The following is a 20,761-nucleotide window of genomic DNA, read 5'->3' on the forward strand; positions in this document are numbered from 1 at the left end:
TCTTTGCAACAAAGGTAAAGGAGGCTATAGGAAACCAAAATGGTCTTTTTCATCAAAATAAAATGAATAAGGAATAAACTCTGGCATAAATATACTTTTTAAGATGCACTTATGTCCTTTTTTTTGATGACACCAGTAAAAAGAAATGGATAAAAATTAGACTCTGTGTACAAGGAAAGATACATTGCTTTGTATAGTTGATTCTCAATTTTTTTTATAGGCACCTTTGTTATGTCAGCTCCCTTTCTTCCAACCTACTGCTCCTTTGACTTGCACTAAATCTGAGTCACTGCTCCCCCTTCTGGTTGAGATTTGCACAATGAGCGTGACTCAACCTACAGCTGAAGAAAGGAGGTTGGAGTAATAAAAGGAAATATCTGTGGTTTCACCTATGTTCAGGCACTCTAGTAGGCATTTTATATCAATGGACAGGAAAATTCACTGCTGCTTATTGCCATTACAAAAACAGATAACAAAGCTATATACATAAATAAATATTCTGAAGATAGTACAGATAAATTTTGATGCATCTGCATTACTGCTATTTTTTATCAACACAGGAAATTGTACTAACAGTCATCAGCATAAGGATAGTCAGCTCTGAGTATGGCCATCTCTTGAAAATAAAATGCTTTTACTGTCTGAAATTATATGAATTTTGAGCATCTAAAAATGTACTCAACCCTATATTTTATCAATCAAATCGTAGGCTGACAGAATGTCAACATTAAAAGGGACTGAGAGAGAAGTTCCACCTCCTCATTTTATAAATGGAAAATAATTAGGTCAGTTATCCACAGAAGGTGACCTTTTTCTTTTGCAAGATATCAAGTTACAGATAATCCCTATTATGAGTAGTTACCACTGCTAATTATGGAAATGGGGTCAAAACATGTGTTGTTGAAGTTGAAGCATAGAACAAAAATTAGATGCTCATGATAATGTTTTGAGTATCAAAAATGCTTATAATATAAGGAAAAATGCTTATAATATTAGGTGCATAAGAAAAATAGAAATGGAAAGATAATTTGGTGATTTGATCCTGCTAATCCAGGTTTTAAATTCCCAACTAATAAGAACCTGAGCTGTAGTACAATGGGTAAGATGCTTGCCTTGCACAGTTAACTAGGTTCAAACCCCGGCACCACTCATGATCCAACAAGTGATTCTTGAGTAAACAGCCAGGAGAAGTAAGCCCTGAGCACTGCCAGGTATGGTCCAAAATAACAACGAAAAATTATAAAGTAAATTGACAACTAATATTGCAAATTTCCTTAGACATCTCATACTTAAAAACTAAAGGTGAAGGTTATTTTCCCTTATCTTTTGCCTCATTTTTCTTTATTTTTTTGGCTAATACATGCTTCTTTAGTTAAAGACTTAGATGGCTGAGTTCAAATCCAAACACAGATTTGATATTGGATAGATTATTTAACTTTTCTCTGCCATTGTAGCCTCCGCTATAAGTGGGAATAATACTGTAGAGTTGTTCTATATCCTTGTAGTAAGGATTGTAGTAAGGATTAATCAAGTTTACTTAGACTAGAACCTGGCTCAAAGTAAGAGCTGTTCCTTTAATCCGGGTAAATATTGAGTAATATTAATCTTCCCCTTGAAAGTTTAGATGTACTCACAAGCTATAAATGAAAACTAAGGCTTTTTGATTCTTATAAATTAATATGTGAATGAATTTTAAGAAACATCCTGGATACCTAGTATTTCTAGGCATTTGTAAAGTATCTTTTACAGTCTCTGTGCTGAAACAAGTTCAGAAATGTAGCTTGACAGCTAGGCATTTTTAGACAGGCATCACCTGAGGCTGGGTTATACAAATAAACAGTTCATTATTCATGCTCGTATATTAAAAATATATTGAAACAAATAAAGCAATTCTGTTTTTGAATGTACTCTTGAATTAATTAAGTAAGGAAACTATCTTTGAAAACTAATTGTAAAAGATAAAATAAACATAGAATTTAGTGGCAGGTTCAAAGAAAAAAATACTGATTTTAATCCTTTTAACAAAAGTGTATTTGTTTTAATTAGGAAGAAGAACGTGTTCCCTTTACTACCTGGGGGAAATGTATACGGATAACCCTCTGTGCAAGTGCTGTCTTTTTCTGGGTAAGCATCTTTTTCAAATATTTGCTTTGTTTTGGTTTGTACACACCCAGTAGTGCTCATGCAGTCATTTTCAGCAGTGCTTAAAAATCATACTGTGCCAGGGATCAAGCCTAGGTCTCATTCTTGTAAAGCAAGTGTTCTACCACAGAGTTATATCCCAACTTATTTCAAAAACAATCTACTATGCAATTATACACATTAAGGAAAGTAATAGTGGAAGCCAGAAATCTCTAGCCTCAAAAAGGGCCCTTTGTCTGAAAAATTACAAAGCCACTGCATGAATCGACTCAAGTTTTCAGAATATTTGTTTATTGTGATTTTTCCAGTACCTTTCACTTCATCTGCTTAAGTCAGACTCGTCATTCAGGATTTTCTAGTTGCTGGTGGAGAGACCAGTTAGGAGATTTTTATGAAGTTTAAAATGGGCCAAAGAAGTAGTACAGTGATTAGGACTCTTGCCTTGCTTCTGGCTAACCTGGCTTCTATCCTTTACACATGGTTCCTGAGCACCACCAAGAGTGACCTCTAAATATAGAGTCAGAAGTATGTCCTGTGCACTACCAGGTGTGGCCCAGCCACCCTCCACCCAATACACACATATACAAATAAAATTCTAAAGCAGCAGCTAAAATAAAATGGCTGGAAATTTAGAAATTTAATGAAAAGATCTTATCTTATCTTATTATCAAAAGAAACATAGAAACTAAAAAGGATTCTATAAAACTTTAAATTATACTGAATAAAAGATATATTAGAATTTATTCTACTATTCTAATTTTGTGTGTGTGTGTGTGTGTGTGTCCTTTTTGGGTCACACCCGGCAGTGCTCAGGGGTTATTCCTGGCTCCACGCTCAGAAATTGCTCCTGGCAGGCACGGGGGACCATATGGGACGCCGGGATTCGAATCGATGACCTCCTGCATGAAAGGCAAACGCCTTACCTCCATGATATCTCTCCGGCCCCTATTCTAATTTTTCATTGTTTTGTTTTGTCTTTGGACTATACCTAGCGGTGCTTAGGCATTACTCCTAGATATACACTCAGAAATTAATCCTGGCTGGTTTAAGGTACCATATGGGATGCCAGGGATTGAACTTGGGTCAGTGACATGCAAGGCAGAGGCCCTACTGCTGTGCCATAACTCCAGCCTCTAATTTTGTACTTATTAATAAAATCATTTTAGAAATAGAATGATTAGTCATTAGTTTTATTGACTCAAGAGTAGTCAGATTAAAGAACAAGAATGAAACTTATCTCAAGAGTAATATATGAGAGAACAGAGGACCATAAATCAATAGGATAAATAAAGATTACTCAGAAAATAATCATTGAACACTTGATCACTATTTGACAATAAAGTAAAGATTGATACCATGCTATGAGCCACACTCAGAAACATTTTTGTAAGATAGTGTCATTAATAGCCTCGTAATAAATGTTGACAAATATGTGATAACTATTTAAACCATAAAAGACGTTCTAAATTTACTAGCAATAGATGGGTAGAGGAAACTATTGAAATGCTTACAAACAGTAAAAGCATTCCAAATTTAAATAAGTACCAGACAAAATATTTAGCAAATTAGGCAGAGTCCCTCTCTTCTTAGATGCACACCATAGTCTAGGTGTCAGAGACAAGAATACTTAATTTAGGAAAGGAAATAAATATCATGGAAGATGCCAAGAATTGAAAGTAATTCAATCCATGCACATTAAAGAGACCCAATTTTTTTCACCACTCATGAGAGTGGTCAACGTCTGTACAGATAAAATACAGTAGCCTCATAGTAAACTACTGGGATTTTATATTCACCAGCTGTAGCCTTCTTGGAAAGTAGTTGGGCAACATTTCAGAATTACTAAAAACTTAAGTTTAAAATAACTTACATGCTTTAATCCACTACTTACACTTTTAAATTTTTTCATCGAAAAATAACTTTAAGTGACAAATGGCAGTGATGAATATTACATGTATTAATTACACATATACTCATCTGAATATATAGATATGAACAAGTATTCTTAAATATTTTTGATAAGTATTGATGACATTACTTTGTGGTATATAATTGTGGTTATTTCAGACCTTAGAAAAGAATAAAATGAAAAAGTAAACGGGGAGGAGGCTTACTAGAATGGTGTCTAAGGGCTATGCTTGTAATACTAGATCAGACAGACTAGATGATTTAGTGCCAGAATATGATGCTGTTCAGGTCTAGCTGCCATTCAGGCAGTGCCTGGACTCAACAGGCCTGGACCTAGAGTGCTCAGGAGTCTTGCAGTATCTAGAAATTGAACTTGGGTTATTGTGCATGCAAGACATTTATCTCTGATTCCTGATCAATCTTCCAGGCCAAATATGTAAATTTGGGGTTATTGGTTTTGGGGATTTTTTTTTTTTTTTTTTTGGTTTTTGGGCCACACCTGGTAGCACTCAGGGATTATTACTGGTTTTGTGCTCAGAAACTGCTCCTGGTAGGCTCAGGGGACCATAGTAGATGCAAGAAATTGAACCCCAGTCTGTCCCAGGTTGCCGTGTACAAGCCAAATGCCCTATCTCTGTGCTATCACTCCGATCTCAAAATATGTAAATTTTTATATGTAGTACTAGGCTTGACTATGTTGAGATCACCAGGAATTGAACTCACGGCTTCAAACATATTAGGGAAGTGCTATACAACATGAGCAATATCTCCAGTCAGTGATGTTATTTTAATATGCAAACACTGCATCATATTAAAAGTATTCTTTTATTCTCAATATATGTAGTATATGTATGTAGTATGTAATCAGATTCGAACAAAGATGGCAGGGGAATTTTTCCTTCTCCCTAAAGTTTAGTTTTTGGGCTGCAACCAGCAATTTTCAGGGTTACTCCTGGCTTTGAGTTCTGGAATCACTCCTGGTAGGCTTAGAGGACCATATGGAGTGCTGGGGATGAGACTGGGTCAGCTACATAAAAGGCTAACACCCTACCCACTGTACTATCACTCTGGCCCCCAGAGATAATATCTTAAATACATTCTATCTAAATGCCCTACCTATGTATTTTCTGCTGAAAAAGAAGGCTGAGTTTGCCTTCTTGAAAACATTTAGCTCGATCTTTGCTAGCACTCATTCATAAATTTACTACTTTCATAAGTATTAAACCTTAATTCAGAAAAAAGGTGATAATGAGAGAGATTAGAGAAGGAGCCATCCTGCCTCCTCTTCAAACTAAAGGCATTAAAATTTTTAAGGCTATTAATATTTTGCATTCTACCACCATACTAAATTATATAGTGCTTTCTGTGTACTTATATTCTAAGCCCCTTAGTAATGTATTGAATCCTCAAAACAATCCTATGAATTAGTTGCTATTTCCCATTTGGGGGACAGTAATCGGGGAGGCTCTCCCAGCCATGAAGTGCTTAGGAGGCACCAGGGCCCTTTCAGGGAATCTTGGCTCTTGGTCCTTGGGCTGGTGTTACAATCTGAGGGAAACAGTGCCAGGTTTTACCCCAGCCTCTCCGGTGGATGGGTGGGGAATAGGGTGGATGGAAAGGGGAAACATGTGGTGCCATGGGTTGAACTAGAGCCCACAGCATGCAAGGCAAGCACTTTAATCCCCATACTATCTCTTCAGCCCTCATGCTATTTTTAAGTAATTTTAAGACAATATTGACTTTATAAGTTCCAGGTGAATGCCATTGTCTCCAAAAGAAACCATCACCAAGTGAAATGGAATGAATGGCATTGAATGAATTGAGTGGAAGAAAATATTTGCAAATTATATAACTGATGAAGAATTACTTACTGTTAATACCTTTCCATTATATGGCTAAGAAAATTAAAGTCCTAAAAGGCTAAATAATTTGTATAAGCTCCTTCATAGTGACAGAACTTGAATTCAAATGCAAGAGTTTAGCTACAAGATCAGGCTTGTCCCTGACTTCACTATTCTCCCCAAGGAGCAATTCAACTTCCCTCTATTACTTTACATAACACAATATCAGACTTGGATCTTATGCTCCCATTCTTTGTAGCTTTTCACTCTCATGGTCTAGTAGACACATTAGAGAGTACTTCTGAGTTTTATTGTCTTTTCTGCAAAACTTCTATAAAAATACTATAGGAAAAATCATCCTTTATGGGCTCTTTGGGGCTCAGAAAATAGCCCACTGCATGTAAAAAGCCCACCTCATCGTTCCCCAAGCACTGCCAAGATCTACATTTAAGCACCAAGCCAGGGGTAGCCCCTTAATGATGCTGGTTGGCCCAGCATTTAAAGTACTGAAGTGGTAGTGAGGAGCCTTTAATGTGTATTATTTTGTGGCCAGAGAAAACCTGTCTGGCTACCAAATGAGATCATACCTTGTGCAAAATATGCTTCAGATACCTCCACTTATAATTGGCTTCTGTAATGAAACCAAAGTAGATTAGTGAAAGGAGTCTTGTATTGACTGCATGAGAAATGTAAAGCTTGTCTCAGTAGAGACTCGCCATTTTCATCAGGTAACACTTCTGCAGCCTCACTGGCCCTGTTCAGGGACTAAAATAAAAGCAAATATTGGTTGGCCATGGAACCTGTAATAAATTCTTTTTTTTTGTTTTGTTTTGTTTTTGGGGTGGGGCACACCCGGTGACGCTCAGGGGTTACTCCTGGCTGTGTGCTCAGAAATTGCTCCTGGGTTGGAGGACCATATGGGACACCGGAGGGATCGAGCCATGGTCCACCTTAGGCTAGTGCGAGCAAGGCAGATTCCTTATGCCCTGCACCACTGCTCTGGCCCCAGAACCTGTAATAAATTTTATGATAAAATACAACATCCTTAATGGATTATATATCTGCAAAAACCACATTCATAAACTAAATAATGACATGACTATAGACAAATGTTTCACTGCTTCTGCTATCACACAGACTTTTTTTTTTTTGCCAGACATGCATCAAATCATTTCATATTTACCATAACTAAAGACATACCATATTTTCTGGCTATAAGATGACTTTTTAACCCATGAAAAACTTCTTAAAAGTCGGGGGTCATCTTATACACTGGTATATGACATGCTGAAATTTACTCCAGCTTCAGGGACAAGTGATCCGCCCCTCTCTTACCACTGCATCCCATCCAACTGCCAGGCATCATCACTCAGTCCTCTGCTTGTCCTGATTCATCTTTCAGTGCAACAGAAGTGCTGTGTTACCGAGTGCCACATCTTATCCAACCGCTGGGTATGTGGCTTTCCAGTGCTCAGTCCTCTGTTCAGCTTTTATGGGACACAGAGGAGGTGCTCTTTCTCCCTCTAGCTGTCCTATTAATCACTGTAACTCAGCCAGCTGCTCTTGAAGGACCCCCTCTCCCTGATCTCAATGTAGATCACAATTAAAATTTCATAGTCACTCACTACAAATGACAAATGTAAAATAATTGTTGGCACTCCAAAGTCTAGTCTATTAAACATATACTGTTAACCTTTGAGGGTTCTATTCTTTTTCTCTTACGTTTTCTAATTTCCATTTGGTGTGCTTTAAAAGAGAGGTAGTCTTATATGGCAAATATAGCCCAAACCCTATATTTTAACAGGAAAAGTAGGGGATTGTCTTATATGCCCAGTCATCTTATACGCCGAAAATACGGTACTCTCTTTTTCCTTTCTCTTCCGATGCTTTGTTGCAGTGACCTGGGACCCCATGTACTTGATTCTAGTGTTTGTACATTTGGTTTTGCTGCTCATTGAGGGGCTGATATGCCTAGTTGCAGTACTTAACACATGCAGACACGGTGCTTGCCAAGATTGCATTCTTTAATTGAGCTACTTATACTTATCTCAATGTGGTCACACCTTTCAATGAGAGACACTTGAGTTTTAGGTGTATATTATGGAGGCTTGAGAAAGCAGAGTCACTGGACTGTACCTATGTATCTATCGCATGTGGGCAACACCAGAGATTGAATTTGTGACCTCCTTTTGCCAAAACAGGCACATTTTTTTCTCTGAGTTACTCCCTGGACTGTTTTTCTTGTTTCAGTTGACTCCCTTTTCAGAGAAGTTTTGGATATGCAGAAAAATTGCACAAAGTATAGAGTTGCAATGTATTTCTTGTTCACTGCCTGTCGTTTATCCTATTGTTAACATTTTGCAGTACATTGTGGGTTTTCATCATCACTTTTCTTTCCTTCATATTTAGCATGCCTCTCTGTTTCAGCCATGTGGGGTTCACATCACTTTACTTATGCACCAGCTCTTTCAGAGTAAAAATATAATTATTGGCGAGCCTCATGCCTTTGTATTATCCTTTTAGATTCTATTGATCATCGCATCAGTTATTGGAATCATTGTCTATAGACTCTCTGTATTCATTGTATTTTCTTCAAAACTTCCCACAAACTTTACTGAAACGGACCCAATCCAGAAGTATCTGACCCCACAGACAGCCACGTCCATCACAGCTTCCATCATCAGCTTTATTATCATCATGATTTTGAATATCATATATGAAAAAGTGGCAATCATGATCACTAACTTTGGTAAGATCCTCCTATATTCATGTTTATTTTTAAGATATGTGGTAGAATCTAGGAGAGAATAAAGATAATATCTCATTCAGTTTCATTTCCAAGATGCTGGTACTTTTTTGAAAACTTTTGAGTGTAAATATTTTTTCTAGGTTACACACACTATAACTTATTTACCATATGTATTAGTAAAAGAGTGAGAACAAAGACAACCATAATGTTCAAGATCTGTGTAAACAGATGAGTGCTGAATAACATTTTCAATTGTATTACATCATGTCCCTCCTGATGAAAATAAATCATGTCTTTATTGCAGGTAAGTGGGACAGGGTCATGGTTTCCATGGCAGATAGGCTCTTCTGTTGCTGAAAGGACAAGTAATCACACTGTTACATGTCTTTTCCCATGCTATTCATATTAATATAGCTCCTTTCTCATCATCTTTGGCTCATATCCCAGTCAGCTGCTTAGTGGCCAAAGTTAAGTGCTTTCCACATGCTGCATATGCCTGGGTCATTCTCTGAATGACTTGTTCTGTGGTCATCTTCTAAAACAGACCTATTTAAATTCTAAAATGAGAGAATGACCTTACCATGAGGGTCATTGAACAGGGTTTGGCCAGGTGCAAGACAAGTGTCTTGCTTCCTATACTGTCTCTGCAGTTTCTGATTTTTGGGGTTTGGAGTTTTCTGGGATTATTTTTTTGGGGAAATAAGTGTCTTATGTTTTTTACTTCATTCATGGGATGGAGTGAATAGATCTCATAGCAATGTATAAACTTGAAATCAACACAATCGTTATATTAAGGAAGCCAAAACTGCTTAAAAATGGAAACTTCATTATTGACTTGTTTTTGTTGTTTCTTTTAACATATTAGCTCATGTATCAGTGTCTCTGATTAGGATCTAAAAACTGTTCAGAATTTTAAATATTTTCTTTGTTTTAACAACAGAACTTCCAAGGACACAGACTGATTACGAGAATAGCCTAACCATGAAGATGTTCTTATTCCAGTTTGTCAACTATTACTCTTCCTGTTTCTACATAGCATTCTTTAAAGGCAAATTTGTAGGTTATCCAGGAGATCCTGTGTATTGGCTGGGAAAATACAGAAATGAAGAGGTATGAATTTAAAATTATATCTTAATAATGGTTTGGGTTTATTGGGTTTTTTTTTTTAGCCTTAACAGAAAAGTATCAGAAAAAATAAATTTATGGACTATTTCATGTTTCATCTCGCTAAAATGTAAATGATATTTTCTGTTTACCATTTCAGTGTGACCCAGGTGGTTGTCTCCTTGAACTGACAACACAGCTGACAATAATCATGGGAGGAAAGGCGATCTGGAATAACATACAAGAGGTGTTACTTCCGTAAGTAGCTGTGTTATCTGGGGATAGAGCAGCCCAACCAAATCATTTGCTACAAGTTCATCTTTAGAATGCTATAGATTCTATCATTAATGAAGTTTTTCAGACAAGACAGTCCAACCAACAGTATAAATGTGTCAGGTATTTAAGAAATAAATTTTAAATAATGGTTCTTAGACGTGATTCCTTCTAAAATAGTTTATCCTATCATCTGATCAGTGGTGGCTGACTGATCACAGCCTTTTATGCTCTGGCCCTTCTTGGGGCTGTGAACAAGGTGTCTGTACAACATTACAATTACAATTTCTTTTACAATCTACATTACAATTTCCTTTACACCATGCATTTAAAAGTTAGTGATAACAATTTGTTGAGAATTTATGTAATAGTCACTATATTAAGTGAATATATTTGTCTTCAGAATTTTTCACAAGTGAATCTTCTATGGCTTAAAAAGAAACTAAATAGGGGCTAGAGCAATAGCACAGCAGTAGGGCATTTGCCTTGCACGATGCCAACCCGGGACAGATCTGGGTTTGATTCCCGGTACCCCATATGGTCCACTGAACATGCCAGGAGCAATTTCTGAGCACAAAGCCAGAAATAACCCCTGAGCACTGCCGGATGTACCCACCAAAAAAAAAAAATAAATAAATAAAAGAAACTAAATAATTAAACCGAATCCACATTACAAGAGAGGACACTGTGGATTCAAATCTAAGATAAAATGAGTCTAAATCACATGCTTTTAAAAGTAGAAGGCCTCTTATGGTCCTACGACACATATTACATAATTTTTAAGAACATAATTACCTAAAATAATGGTTATGTGGTTACAGGGTTATGAACCATTGATCTTTACCTAAAAAATTAAGATCATATATTAACTGAAGTTCCACTGTCCTTTTCACATTGTGGCTTAACTTAACCCTTATTTATATCAAATATTAGAAATTTATTTTGAGGATCAATCACTAAGTTCAAACTGTTGAAAAAATTCTGAAGAGTCTCTGGTAAATCCATTTGATTGTTTGTTTTTCATTTTCTAGCTTTTAAACGTTAAAGTCACCTACACACCTTGGCCTGTGAACTCTCTCCATTGTAAAGTCAGCAATGTTACACGTAGTTATATTTCTCTTCTCTTCTGCCACTTTTCCACATTCAGTGTTCTTGGATTACATTGATTCAACTTAATTATCCCCCGATCAATCTTTCAAATTAATTTATTAGCATCCTTAACTCGTTATGGAATCATTAATTCCCCATCTGTTATGCAACCTTCCATATCCCTTATGTTGGAAGGTTGGGAGAGAACTAAACTATGGACATTTTGTACAGAGGATATTTTTCTATCTACTACCTTTACCTTTTCAAATAATTCAGAGCCTGAATTTTCACTGACCCCTTGTTCTCTTTTGTTTTGCCTTTCACAAATGTGCTTCTTTCTAACAATAACCTAGTCTACTTCAATTTCAAGATTTGTTTTTAAACCTACCCTTTACATTAGTTATCCCATAATATGAGTTTGTGGGAGGGGTGGGTCTAACTGGATTTTTTTGTTTGTTTTATTTAATCATTTTTCTCTTAAATAGGGCTCCAATATATTGCCATTTTGCATTGCCCTCCAACTCTGCCTCAACACACCACATATAAGTTCCTTCTCTTCCTTTCTTATTTCTCTCCCCCATTATGATATTTCCATTAATTTTCTTTGTGAAACATTAACTTCTTTTTTCCTCTATTTGTATTGCAAAGACCTAGAGTCCAAGGTGTCCTTCAAGGTTTTTTTCACCTTTTTCCTCAGAGTATTTCCTCAGAGTATTCATCATATTAAGATGAATCCATTCCTATTCCCCCACCTTTCTATCCCACCATACACCCCCACAAAAAAATGGATTCTTATGGTCTTACATGAAACTAATGTTTGTCTTTTAAATTACATAGTAAAATAAACCCTTAACCTTTAGTGATTTTATACTCAAATTTTTCCAAATAAATAAAAGTGGGCCATGTATAAATTACAGTATTTCTATATGAAATAAATTGAATAGTAGCTATTCTTAACTCAGATTATTAAAAAAGAATTTTTTGAAAGAAATTAATTAATAAACACTAAATTGTTATGACTAATTTATTGCACGTGAGCTATTTTCTATTTATTTATTTATTTGGTTTTTGGGTCACACCCAGCAGTGCTCAGGGGTTACTCCTGGCTCTATGCTCAGAAATCGCTCCTGGCAGGCTCAGGGGACCATATGGGACACCAGGATTCGAACCACTGACCTTCTGCATGAGAGGCAAACGCCTTACCTCCATGCTATATCTCCAGCCCCGCTATTTTCTATTTTTATTTTAAAATTTTAGGGGGAAGGGTATTTTCCTAAATATGTATTGATTCACAGGAAATTTGTTCGCTGAAATATTTTTCTCTTTGGAGGGAAGGGAGAGGCACATCCAGATGTGCTTCCTTGCACTATGTGCAGAGCCAGGAGTAATGGGACATTGGTGGTGGGAATGTTGCACTGGTGAAGGGGGGTGTTCTTTACAGGACTGATACCTAATCACAATCATATTTGTAATCAAGATGTTTAAATAAAGATAGTCATTTTTGTAACAATCCTCAGAGACAATTAGAGGAGAGCTGGAACACCAGCTCACTCCATGAAGCTCACCACAAGAGTGGTGAGCACAGTTATAGAAATAACTACACTGAGAACTACCATAATCAAGTGAATGAATGAGGGAACTGGAAAGCCTGTCTGGAGTACAGGTGGGGGTGGGGTGGGATGGAGGGAGATTTGGGACTTTGGTGGCGGGAATGTTGCACTGGTGAAGAGGGGTGATCTTTATAGGACTGAAACCTTATCACAATCATTTATGTAATCAAGATATCCAAATAAAGAGAAAAAAAAAAGATGTTATATAAAAAATAATCCCCAACATCACCAGGTGTAACTGGGAAAAAAAAGCATACCTAACAGTAAGCTCCATGTTTCATTTGGGGTTTTTTCTAACACTTGATCAGTATCTGGCATTTAGAAGGCACATTAAAAAAAATAAAAACTCAGATTAGGATCCAGAGCGGTGGCACAGGCAGTATGGCATTTGCCTTGCAAACACTAGCCTAGGACAGACCATGGTTCGATCCCTGATCCCCTGGCATTCCATATGGTCCACCAAGCCAGGAGTGATTTCTGAGCGCATAGCTAGGAGTAACCCCTGAGCATAACCGGATGTGTGCCCCCCCAAAAAAAAGAAAACACCTCACATTAAATTGAGTGAATGAATAGTTCACATAAATCAAATACATAACATTATCACATCAATGAATTCTTTATTAGATGCAAATAACAAATTCTAGAGAGTCCTTTGGCCTCTCAAGTTTCATTTTATTATCAATTTAGAAGTACTCTGTCTAACACAGGGTTGTGTTAACAACTCTCTCTGGAGAAATTCAGGGATTGGATTGAGATTTTTATGGTAAACTGTTACAGAAAATATTATTAAATATTTCAGATTCTGCTAGTGTTACTTTTGTTTTTTTGTTTGTTTTGTTTTGCCTTCCAGGAGCAACAGAGCACTTGAGAGTGTGGCTCAAAAACAAACAAAAAATATAAATACAGATATCCCTTATAAATTTATGAGCATTGTCCTTGAAAATTAAATAATTTTAAATTAATAAATTAAATAAGGTTAGATAGAGAGGGATGGTCATATTCGAAATTAGCAAGTAAAAATGCAATGGAATGTTCTAAACAGTATTGGTAATTTGTCTTTAGTTTTCGGTTAAATAAAATGAAAATATAAGAAAATATGGTAGAAAAAGAGCTTCATGCTACACTATACTCTTTATAATGACTTAGTAAAGGACAATTAACTATGATGCTGCTATGCTAAACTGCTAAAACCTTATGGAACTTATCTTGTAACATTGGCCAGGAGAAGTATACAATATTTACATTTGGTAGAATTTCCGCAATGAATCTCATGCAGTCAAAATAGCTATCCCAGCATTAGCATCAACCCCAGAGAAAATCCAGACTTCAAGGACAATAATGAGCACTTCTTGTTACAGAAATAGAAAGAAATTCATAAAAAGTTTTAATTTCCCAGAAAGATTCTGTATTCATTTTGAGGTCTCACCAAAACACTTTTATGACCTTGGTCTGATTATACTTAATTTACAATTTGATCTTTCTGGCAGCTGGGTCAAGAACCTAATTGGACGATGTCGCACAGTATCTGGAACAGAAAAGTCAACCCCTCGATGGGAACAGGACTACCATCTGCAGCTCATGGGCAGACTGGGCTTATTTTATGAATACCTTGAAATGAGTAAGTTGTCAAAACGTTTTAGATCCTATAACTTACTTTGAGATCATGATTTGGATCCCAAAAGCATAAGGTATTGAGCCAAATGATTGTCGAGTGTACAGGACTAAAGTAGAACACATTTTTCTCCAGTAGCTAAAATTTTACAGCCAGGTTTTCATATAAAGTGACTGTGTGTATCATGGTCAGTATTTATGTGCTAGAAGCTACAGTGAAATGCAGAATTCATCAAAATGCATCCTCTTTGGGCATTCTAACTATGTTTGCTCAAAATCAACTTCAAATTATATCACATGTAATTTTGATTGGGCTAGAGGCCATGCAAGCACAGCTGTTGGATGATAAAACTTCTGAGGTGAGTCAATTAAGTAAACATGTAGACCAGGCCTGAAAACATCATAATGGCTCTATTGATCACAGACTTATCCTTTCATGCTCTACTCCTGAAATAGCATGTCTATTTCTTCTAGCCAATAGCACCTGCGTGATTGCTTCAGTAACCTGATAGCTATCAGAACACTTTATTTCGTTGATCTTGAGTTAAGATTTAGCACATGATTTTTTTATCCAGTGGTATAGCATTTGTTTGGGTTTGATTAATTTTTAGTTGAACTGAATTTTGAGTCTTTAGTCACCTTTAAGTGGAACTATCTAAAAATTTATTTCCATAAGAAATATCATCTGGGACCAGAGAGAGAGCATGGAGGTAAGGCATTTGCCTTGCATGCGGAAGGATGGTGGTTCGAATCCCAGCATCCCATATGGTTCCCTGAGCCTGCCAGGAGCAATTTCTGAGCGTAGAGCCAGGAGTGACCCCTGAGCGCTGCGGGGTGTGACCCAAAAACAAAACAAAAACAATAAACATCATCTTTCCTATTACGCATGACATACATCTAATTGAAGACTAACAATTTATGTGTTTTATATCTGTATCCTTTCGCCTAACTAGTCCATTAAATTTAAATTATCTTAAGCTGAAAAAAATAGAAAAGGGAGCTTATTTGAATATCAAAACAGATTTACAGGTTTCCAAAAACATTCTTATGTGTTGCTGTTTTCAAGTCTGCAGATAGAGGGTCATTTTTATTAAGTCATATTCTATACATACAAAGCAATTGGTTTGATTTTATTAAAATTTTGTAATATAATATGTGGAAACACATATGCATTCTCCAGCTAATAGAAGGTTGATAGTTTCTTCAGTCATTAATATTTGCAGTACATAACCTGATTTGAATTTTATTTTGGCTTTTTATTATGTTTTATATAGCCAGGTTTAACTATGGATGTAGCTGCATACATAATTTAGAAGCTTGCTTACTTGGATGATTGATTGTAGTTGTTTTGAAAAGAATTGAAGGAGACTTGCTTATTAATTGTAACTCTCTAATTGAAGCTATTGTCGACATAATAATAATAATATCTTCATACATACTCAAACTTATTTTTTTAACTGAAAAGCAGAGTATATTTTTCTGCTTGTTGATTTGCCAAATGGCATTGAATAAAGAGTTATGTTGTCATAATTTAGTTTACATCTGAGTATTTGTAAATAAGAGAACAGCTTGTATCTCTGGATGATAAAGTGGCAGCAAAAAAGGAAAGGCACATTGAGTGTGGCCCATTTAGTAGGAGGGATTTTAGGAGGTAATACCAAGTATCCTAAACAAGTAATAAACATGTAGATAGAAGGCTGGGAGCACTGCGATAGGTAAGAGGTATATTTAGTAAACACAAACAAATTCCTTGAGACAAATGATAATGAAGAAATAAGGTAACAAAAATCTATGGGACAAAGAAAAGCAATACTTAGGAGGAAAATCACAGTGATACAGGCCTACACAAGGAAAGAAGAAAATGATAAAATCGACAACCTAAAGGTTCACATCAAACAACAAAGGAATCCAAACACTAGTAAGAAAAAAAGAAATAACTAAAACCAGAGTAAAAATCAAAGTGAATGAAAACAAGAAAACAACACAAAGAATCTGTGTTTGGAGGTGGATTTTCAAAAGAATAAACAAGATTCACAAACCTTCATTGGCAAAACTCACAAAAAAAAAAAAAAGAAGAGCTCAAATAAATTAGATCAGAAATGAAAGAGAACAGTGGAATTCCCAGAAATCAGACATCATGAGAAGTTACTATGAACAACTTGACTCTGTTAAGCTAGACAACCAGAAGAAATGGGAAGATTTCTATAAATATATAATATATAATTGACTGAGGAGGAAGTAGATCACCTAAACAAGCAATCACAAGTAAGGACATTGAAACAGTATTTAAGAATCTCCCCAAGAATAAAAAAGTCATGGCCCAGATGGGTTTACAGCAAGTTTTATCAAACATTCAGAAAGAATTACTGCTATTGATCCTTAAACTCCTCCAAAATATTGAAAAGAGACCTCCTTAACCTCCTTAACAACTTCTAAGAAGCTAACATTATGATGATAGCCAAAGCTGACAAAAATACTACCAAGAGAGGAAACTACAGACCAGTCTCACTGATGAACATTGATGCAAAAATCCTCAACAAAATCTTAGCAAATCGAATCCAAATGCACGTCAAAAAAGTATGTCATGATCAAGTGGGTGTCATCTTGGGGATACAAAGATGGTTCACTATACACAAGTCAATTAACATAACATGACATATTACTAAAAAAAATGATAAGAATCAGATGATCATATCAATTGATGCAGAGAATGCAGTTGACAAGATTCAATATCCATTCATAATTAAAATACCTCATCAAAATAGGGTAGAAGGAACTTTATGATGGTGGCAGCTACATAGTAAAAAACAGTAATCAGTATTATTCTTTTTTTTTTTTTATTTTTGGCTTACATATTGTTGACAATGATATTTTAGGTACATATTTACATAAAATCAGGGGGAATTCCCATCACCAAATTGTCCTCCCTACACCTCCGTTTTTGTCCTACCACCCATATCCTCTTCCCTCACCCCCAGGGTAGCTAGGATGTGTGGTCTCCTCTGTATCTAGCCTACTGCATAGTAGTCTTGCACCTATTTGGTCCTGGTGTCTCCCTTGTTTCCCCCTCTAATTGGGGGGGCAGGACTAGCTAGTTCAAGTTACGTGGTTTTGTTTAAAGGAGAGAAAAGTAATAAACTGGGGTAAAAGTCTAATATGCCGAAAATAAGTGGAATTCTTCCAGAGGCTCTCAACATCGGTTTGAGAAATGAAGGAGAGAAAAAAGGTGAAACATTCCACCAGTACAAAAAGAAGTGTCAAATATCCCGTGAGGACTCCAACAATAAGCACAAGCACCAAAAATATTATTCTTAATCGTGAAAAACTTGAAAGCATTCCCACTGAGATAAGGCACAAGGAAAGATGTCTATGAAGGACATCAAAGAAATGATTTCCTCTGAAGGAAATCAAAGAAACCCAAATTAGATACGAGGAAATCAAATTATCTCTATTTCAGATGGCATGATAATATATATTGAAGACTAAAGAGTCCACAGAAATGCTCCTAAAATAATAACAAATACAGCAAATTGGCTGGCTACAAAGTCAATGAACAAAAATCACTTGCATTTCTTTTACAAATAATGACTCTGAGGAGAAAGAGATTAAAGAGCTTATTCTATAAAATAAAGTGTCAAAAACCATCAAGTATATACAAATTAATTTAGCAAAAAAGGTGAGAGACCTATATCATGAAAACTTTAAAACATGAAGTAAATCAAAGGCCTAAGGAGATAGGAAAATATTCAATATTCACAGATTGGAAGAATCAATATTATCAAAATGACCATCTTTCCTAAGCTACTATATAGATTCAATGCAATCCTTATCCAAATTCAGACAATATGCTTTAAGGATTTAGGACAGTTAGTTATAAAGATTATGAAAGATTAGTTATGAAAAATTCTGGATAGCTTAAACCATACTGAAAAACAAAAAACTGGGTATGGGGGATGGTTTCATTACCTAACTTGAAGATATACTACAAAGCCATGGTGATAAAAAAAAATGCACTGTATTTGAATAAAGACAGACTTTCAGACCAAATGGGTCAGAATACAATATCTAATGACAAACTCCCAGTATATTATGAACTAATTTTTAACAAGAACATAACCATGTGTCAGAAATCATAGTTGGATCAATGTCTCAAACCTTACACAAAAATTAGCTCAACATTGATCCAAGACTTTGAAAACAGACCTGAATCTATAAAGTACATTTTGGAAAACATAGGCAGAATGCTCTTAAGACCTAGACCTCAAAAAAGTATAAGGATATGATGCCAATGACAAAGGCTACAGAATAAAATCTGAACAAATGAGACTGCATCAAACTAAAATGTTTATGGAAAAGAAACATGCTAAAACTAAAACAGACAGCTGAGTGGGAGAAAATATTTTCACTCAAAACAACAGATATGAAATTTCCAAGATGTTCCTGCCTCATCACTAACCCTCTACAATTCCCTTCGGGGACACTGATCTGACCGCTCCCTAAGGTATGCCTGTTTTTTGGCTGATATCACTAGTTGCAAGATATCTTCGCCGTTATCTTGGCTGGGTATTTGTGAATCCCAGAACAGTCCCCAGAATGAGAAATTACTTCCCATCCCCTTGTCCCCTTTCGGGGGAAGGCCTTGGTAATATTTATCCGCAGCAAGTAATAATCCACACAGACAAGAACGATAGGGTTTAAAAGATCGGGCAAGGAGAGCCAGAGAATCCTCCTGCAGCCAGCAGCTTTTCACAGAAGGACCCCTCACTCCTGTCCCTCAAGCTATTTATTGCCAACTCCACAGCGCCCCACCTGGAAGGGTTAGGTGGGGCAAAAGTCACAGAACAATCCTAAGGAAACACTTTTAAATACAATTCCAAGAATCATCTTATGGAAACTTTTTCATATGCTACAACTAGTGTGTTTTTTTTTTTTAATCTCCCTTCTTCCAGGAAACCAGGCAGCTGTAACCATGTCCATAAATGTAGTCTCCATGTTTTCAAGGCAGCTAATTAAGTACATACCCCTAAAAGTTGTAGTATCAGTAATAGTACCTTAAATATCTGGACAACTTCATATGTTTGATTCTGTCATTCCTAAAGGAACACCCCAGGTTAACAAAATGGACAGCTAACAAGAGTATACTTAAAGTTCTGCTATTGTATCGAAGACTTCATTGAAGATAAAGTAATTTTCACAAATGTGCTAGCTACTGTACAGTTTCTTTTTTCTTTATTTTTTCTTCTCTTCCATTTTATTTTTATTTTTATTTTTTTCATTACCTTTGCTTTCACTTATCTGGAAAATGTGATCAAAATGTTAACTGTGATGCATTATCTTTAAATAAATTAAAAAGTTAATAAATTTTTAAGAAAACATCAGATAAAAAAGTTGATACTAGGGTATGCAAAGTACTCACAAAGATTACCCTCCAAATTTTAACACCTCCTTCAAAAATGAAGGGGAAATAAAATGGAAAAAGGAAATAAACAAACACCTCTCTGATGAGAACCAACAGATGGCCAACAGGCACAACAATAAAAGGCTCATCATCACTTTCATTAAGGAAATCTAAATCAAGATGACAGTAAGATACTATCTTACATTAGTGAGGATGGCACATATCAAGAATATTGGAAACATTCTGTTGGTTGGAATCTGGTAAAAAGAAAATTTTTATCCCTATGGAAATTTCAATCCCTATGGGAAACAGGATGATGCTCAGTAAATTCAGAATTGAGTTGCCATATTATCTAGCAATTCCAGTTCTTGGCATATATCCTCAAGACAATAAAAACATTCATTCAGAAGGATATATTCATACCACTATTAAATGCAGCACTCAGTGTAATAGCTAAGAGTTGGAATCAACCTAGATGTTCAACAGCAGACAAGTGGATCATGAAGATGAACTACATACATACAATGGAACACTACATAGCAATAATGATTGTTGCAATGATGCAGTTTGATGCAATATGGATAGAACTGAAAAATATCATGTGAAATATAGCAAAACAGAACAAGAAGGATAAATACAAGATGATATTCACTCATATATGACAAAAATAAGCAAATGAAGGAATGCAATGGCTTAAGTGGGGGTCCGCTATGCCTACTGACTGAAAGTAAAGAAATTGAATGAAGGAGAAAGGCAAATGTTTAATAACGGAGGTGAATTGGTAGTGTTAAGGAGGGAAAGAAATATTCTAAACCATGGTGTCAACAGCAATGAAATCATTAGACCCAAACTTTAATAACCAAATTCAATAAGGTAGCTTTTTTAATAGGAGAAAGCTGGCTCATGAGGAAGGTATGGGATGGATTCTGGAAACACTGGTAGAGGGAGGTTAACACTGGTGGTGGGTTTGGTGCTAAAACATTATATGTCCAAAATTAACTATGAATGATTTTGTAAATCACAATGTCTTAAATAA

The 20,761-nt window shown here is 35.9% G+C and overlaps 1 protein-coding gene across 1 annotated transcript in view; it reads left to right on the forward strand.

The window, feature by feature from the left end:
* ANO6 (anoctamin 6) overlaps positions 1–20,761 on the forward strand; it is a 194,223-nt gene that overhangs the window by 161,669 nt on the left and 11,793 nt on the right. The window contains 5 exon segments of the mRNA XM_049783882.1: positions 2,047–2,124; positions 8,415–8,640; positions 9,581–9,750; positions 9,905–10,002; positions 14,204–14,334. Of these exon segments, the coding sequence (XP_049639839.1) occupies positions 2,047–2,124; positions 8,415–8,640; positions 9,581–9,750; positions 9,905–10,002; positions 14,204–14,334 (703 nt within the window).

The sequence above is a fragment of the Suncus etruscus genome, chromosome 11, assembly GCF_024139225.1.
Source record: "Suncus etruscus isolate mSunEtr1 chromosome 11, mSunEtr1.pri.cur, whole genome shotgun sequence".
Lineage (NCBI taxonomy): Eukaryota > Metazoa > Chordata > Mammalia > Eulipotyphla > Soricidae > Suncus > Suncus etruscus.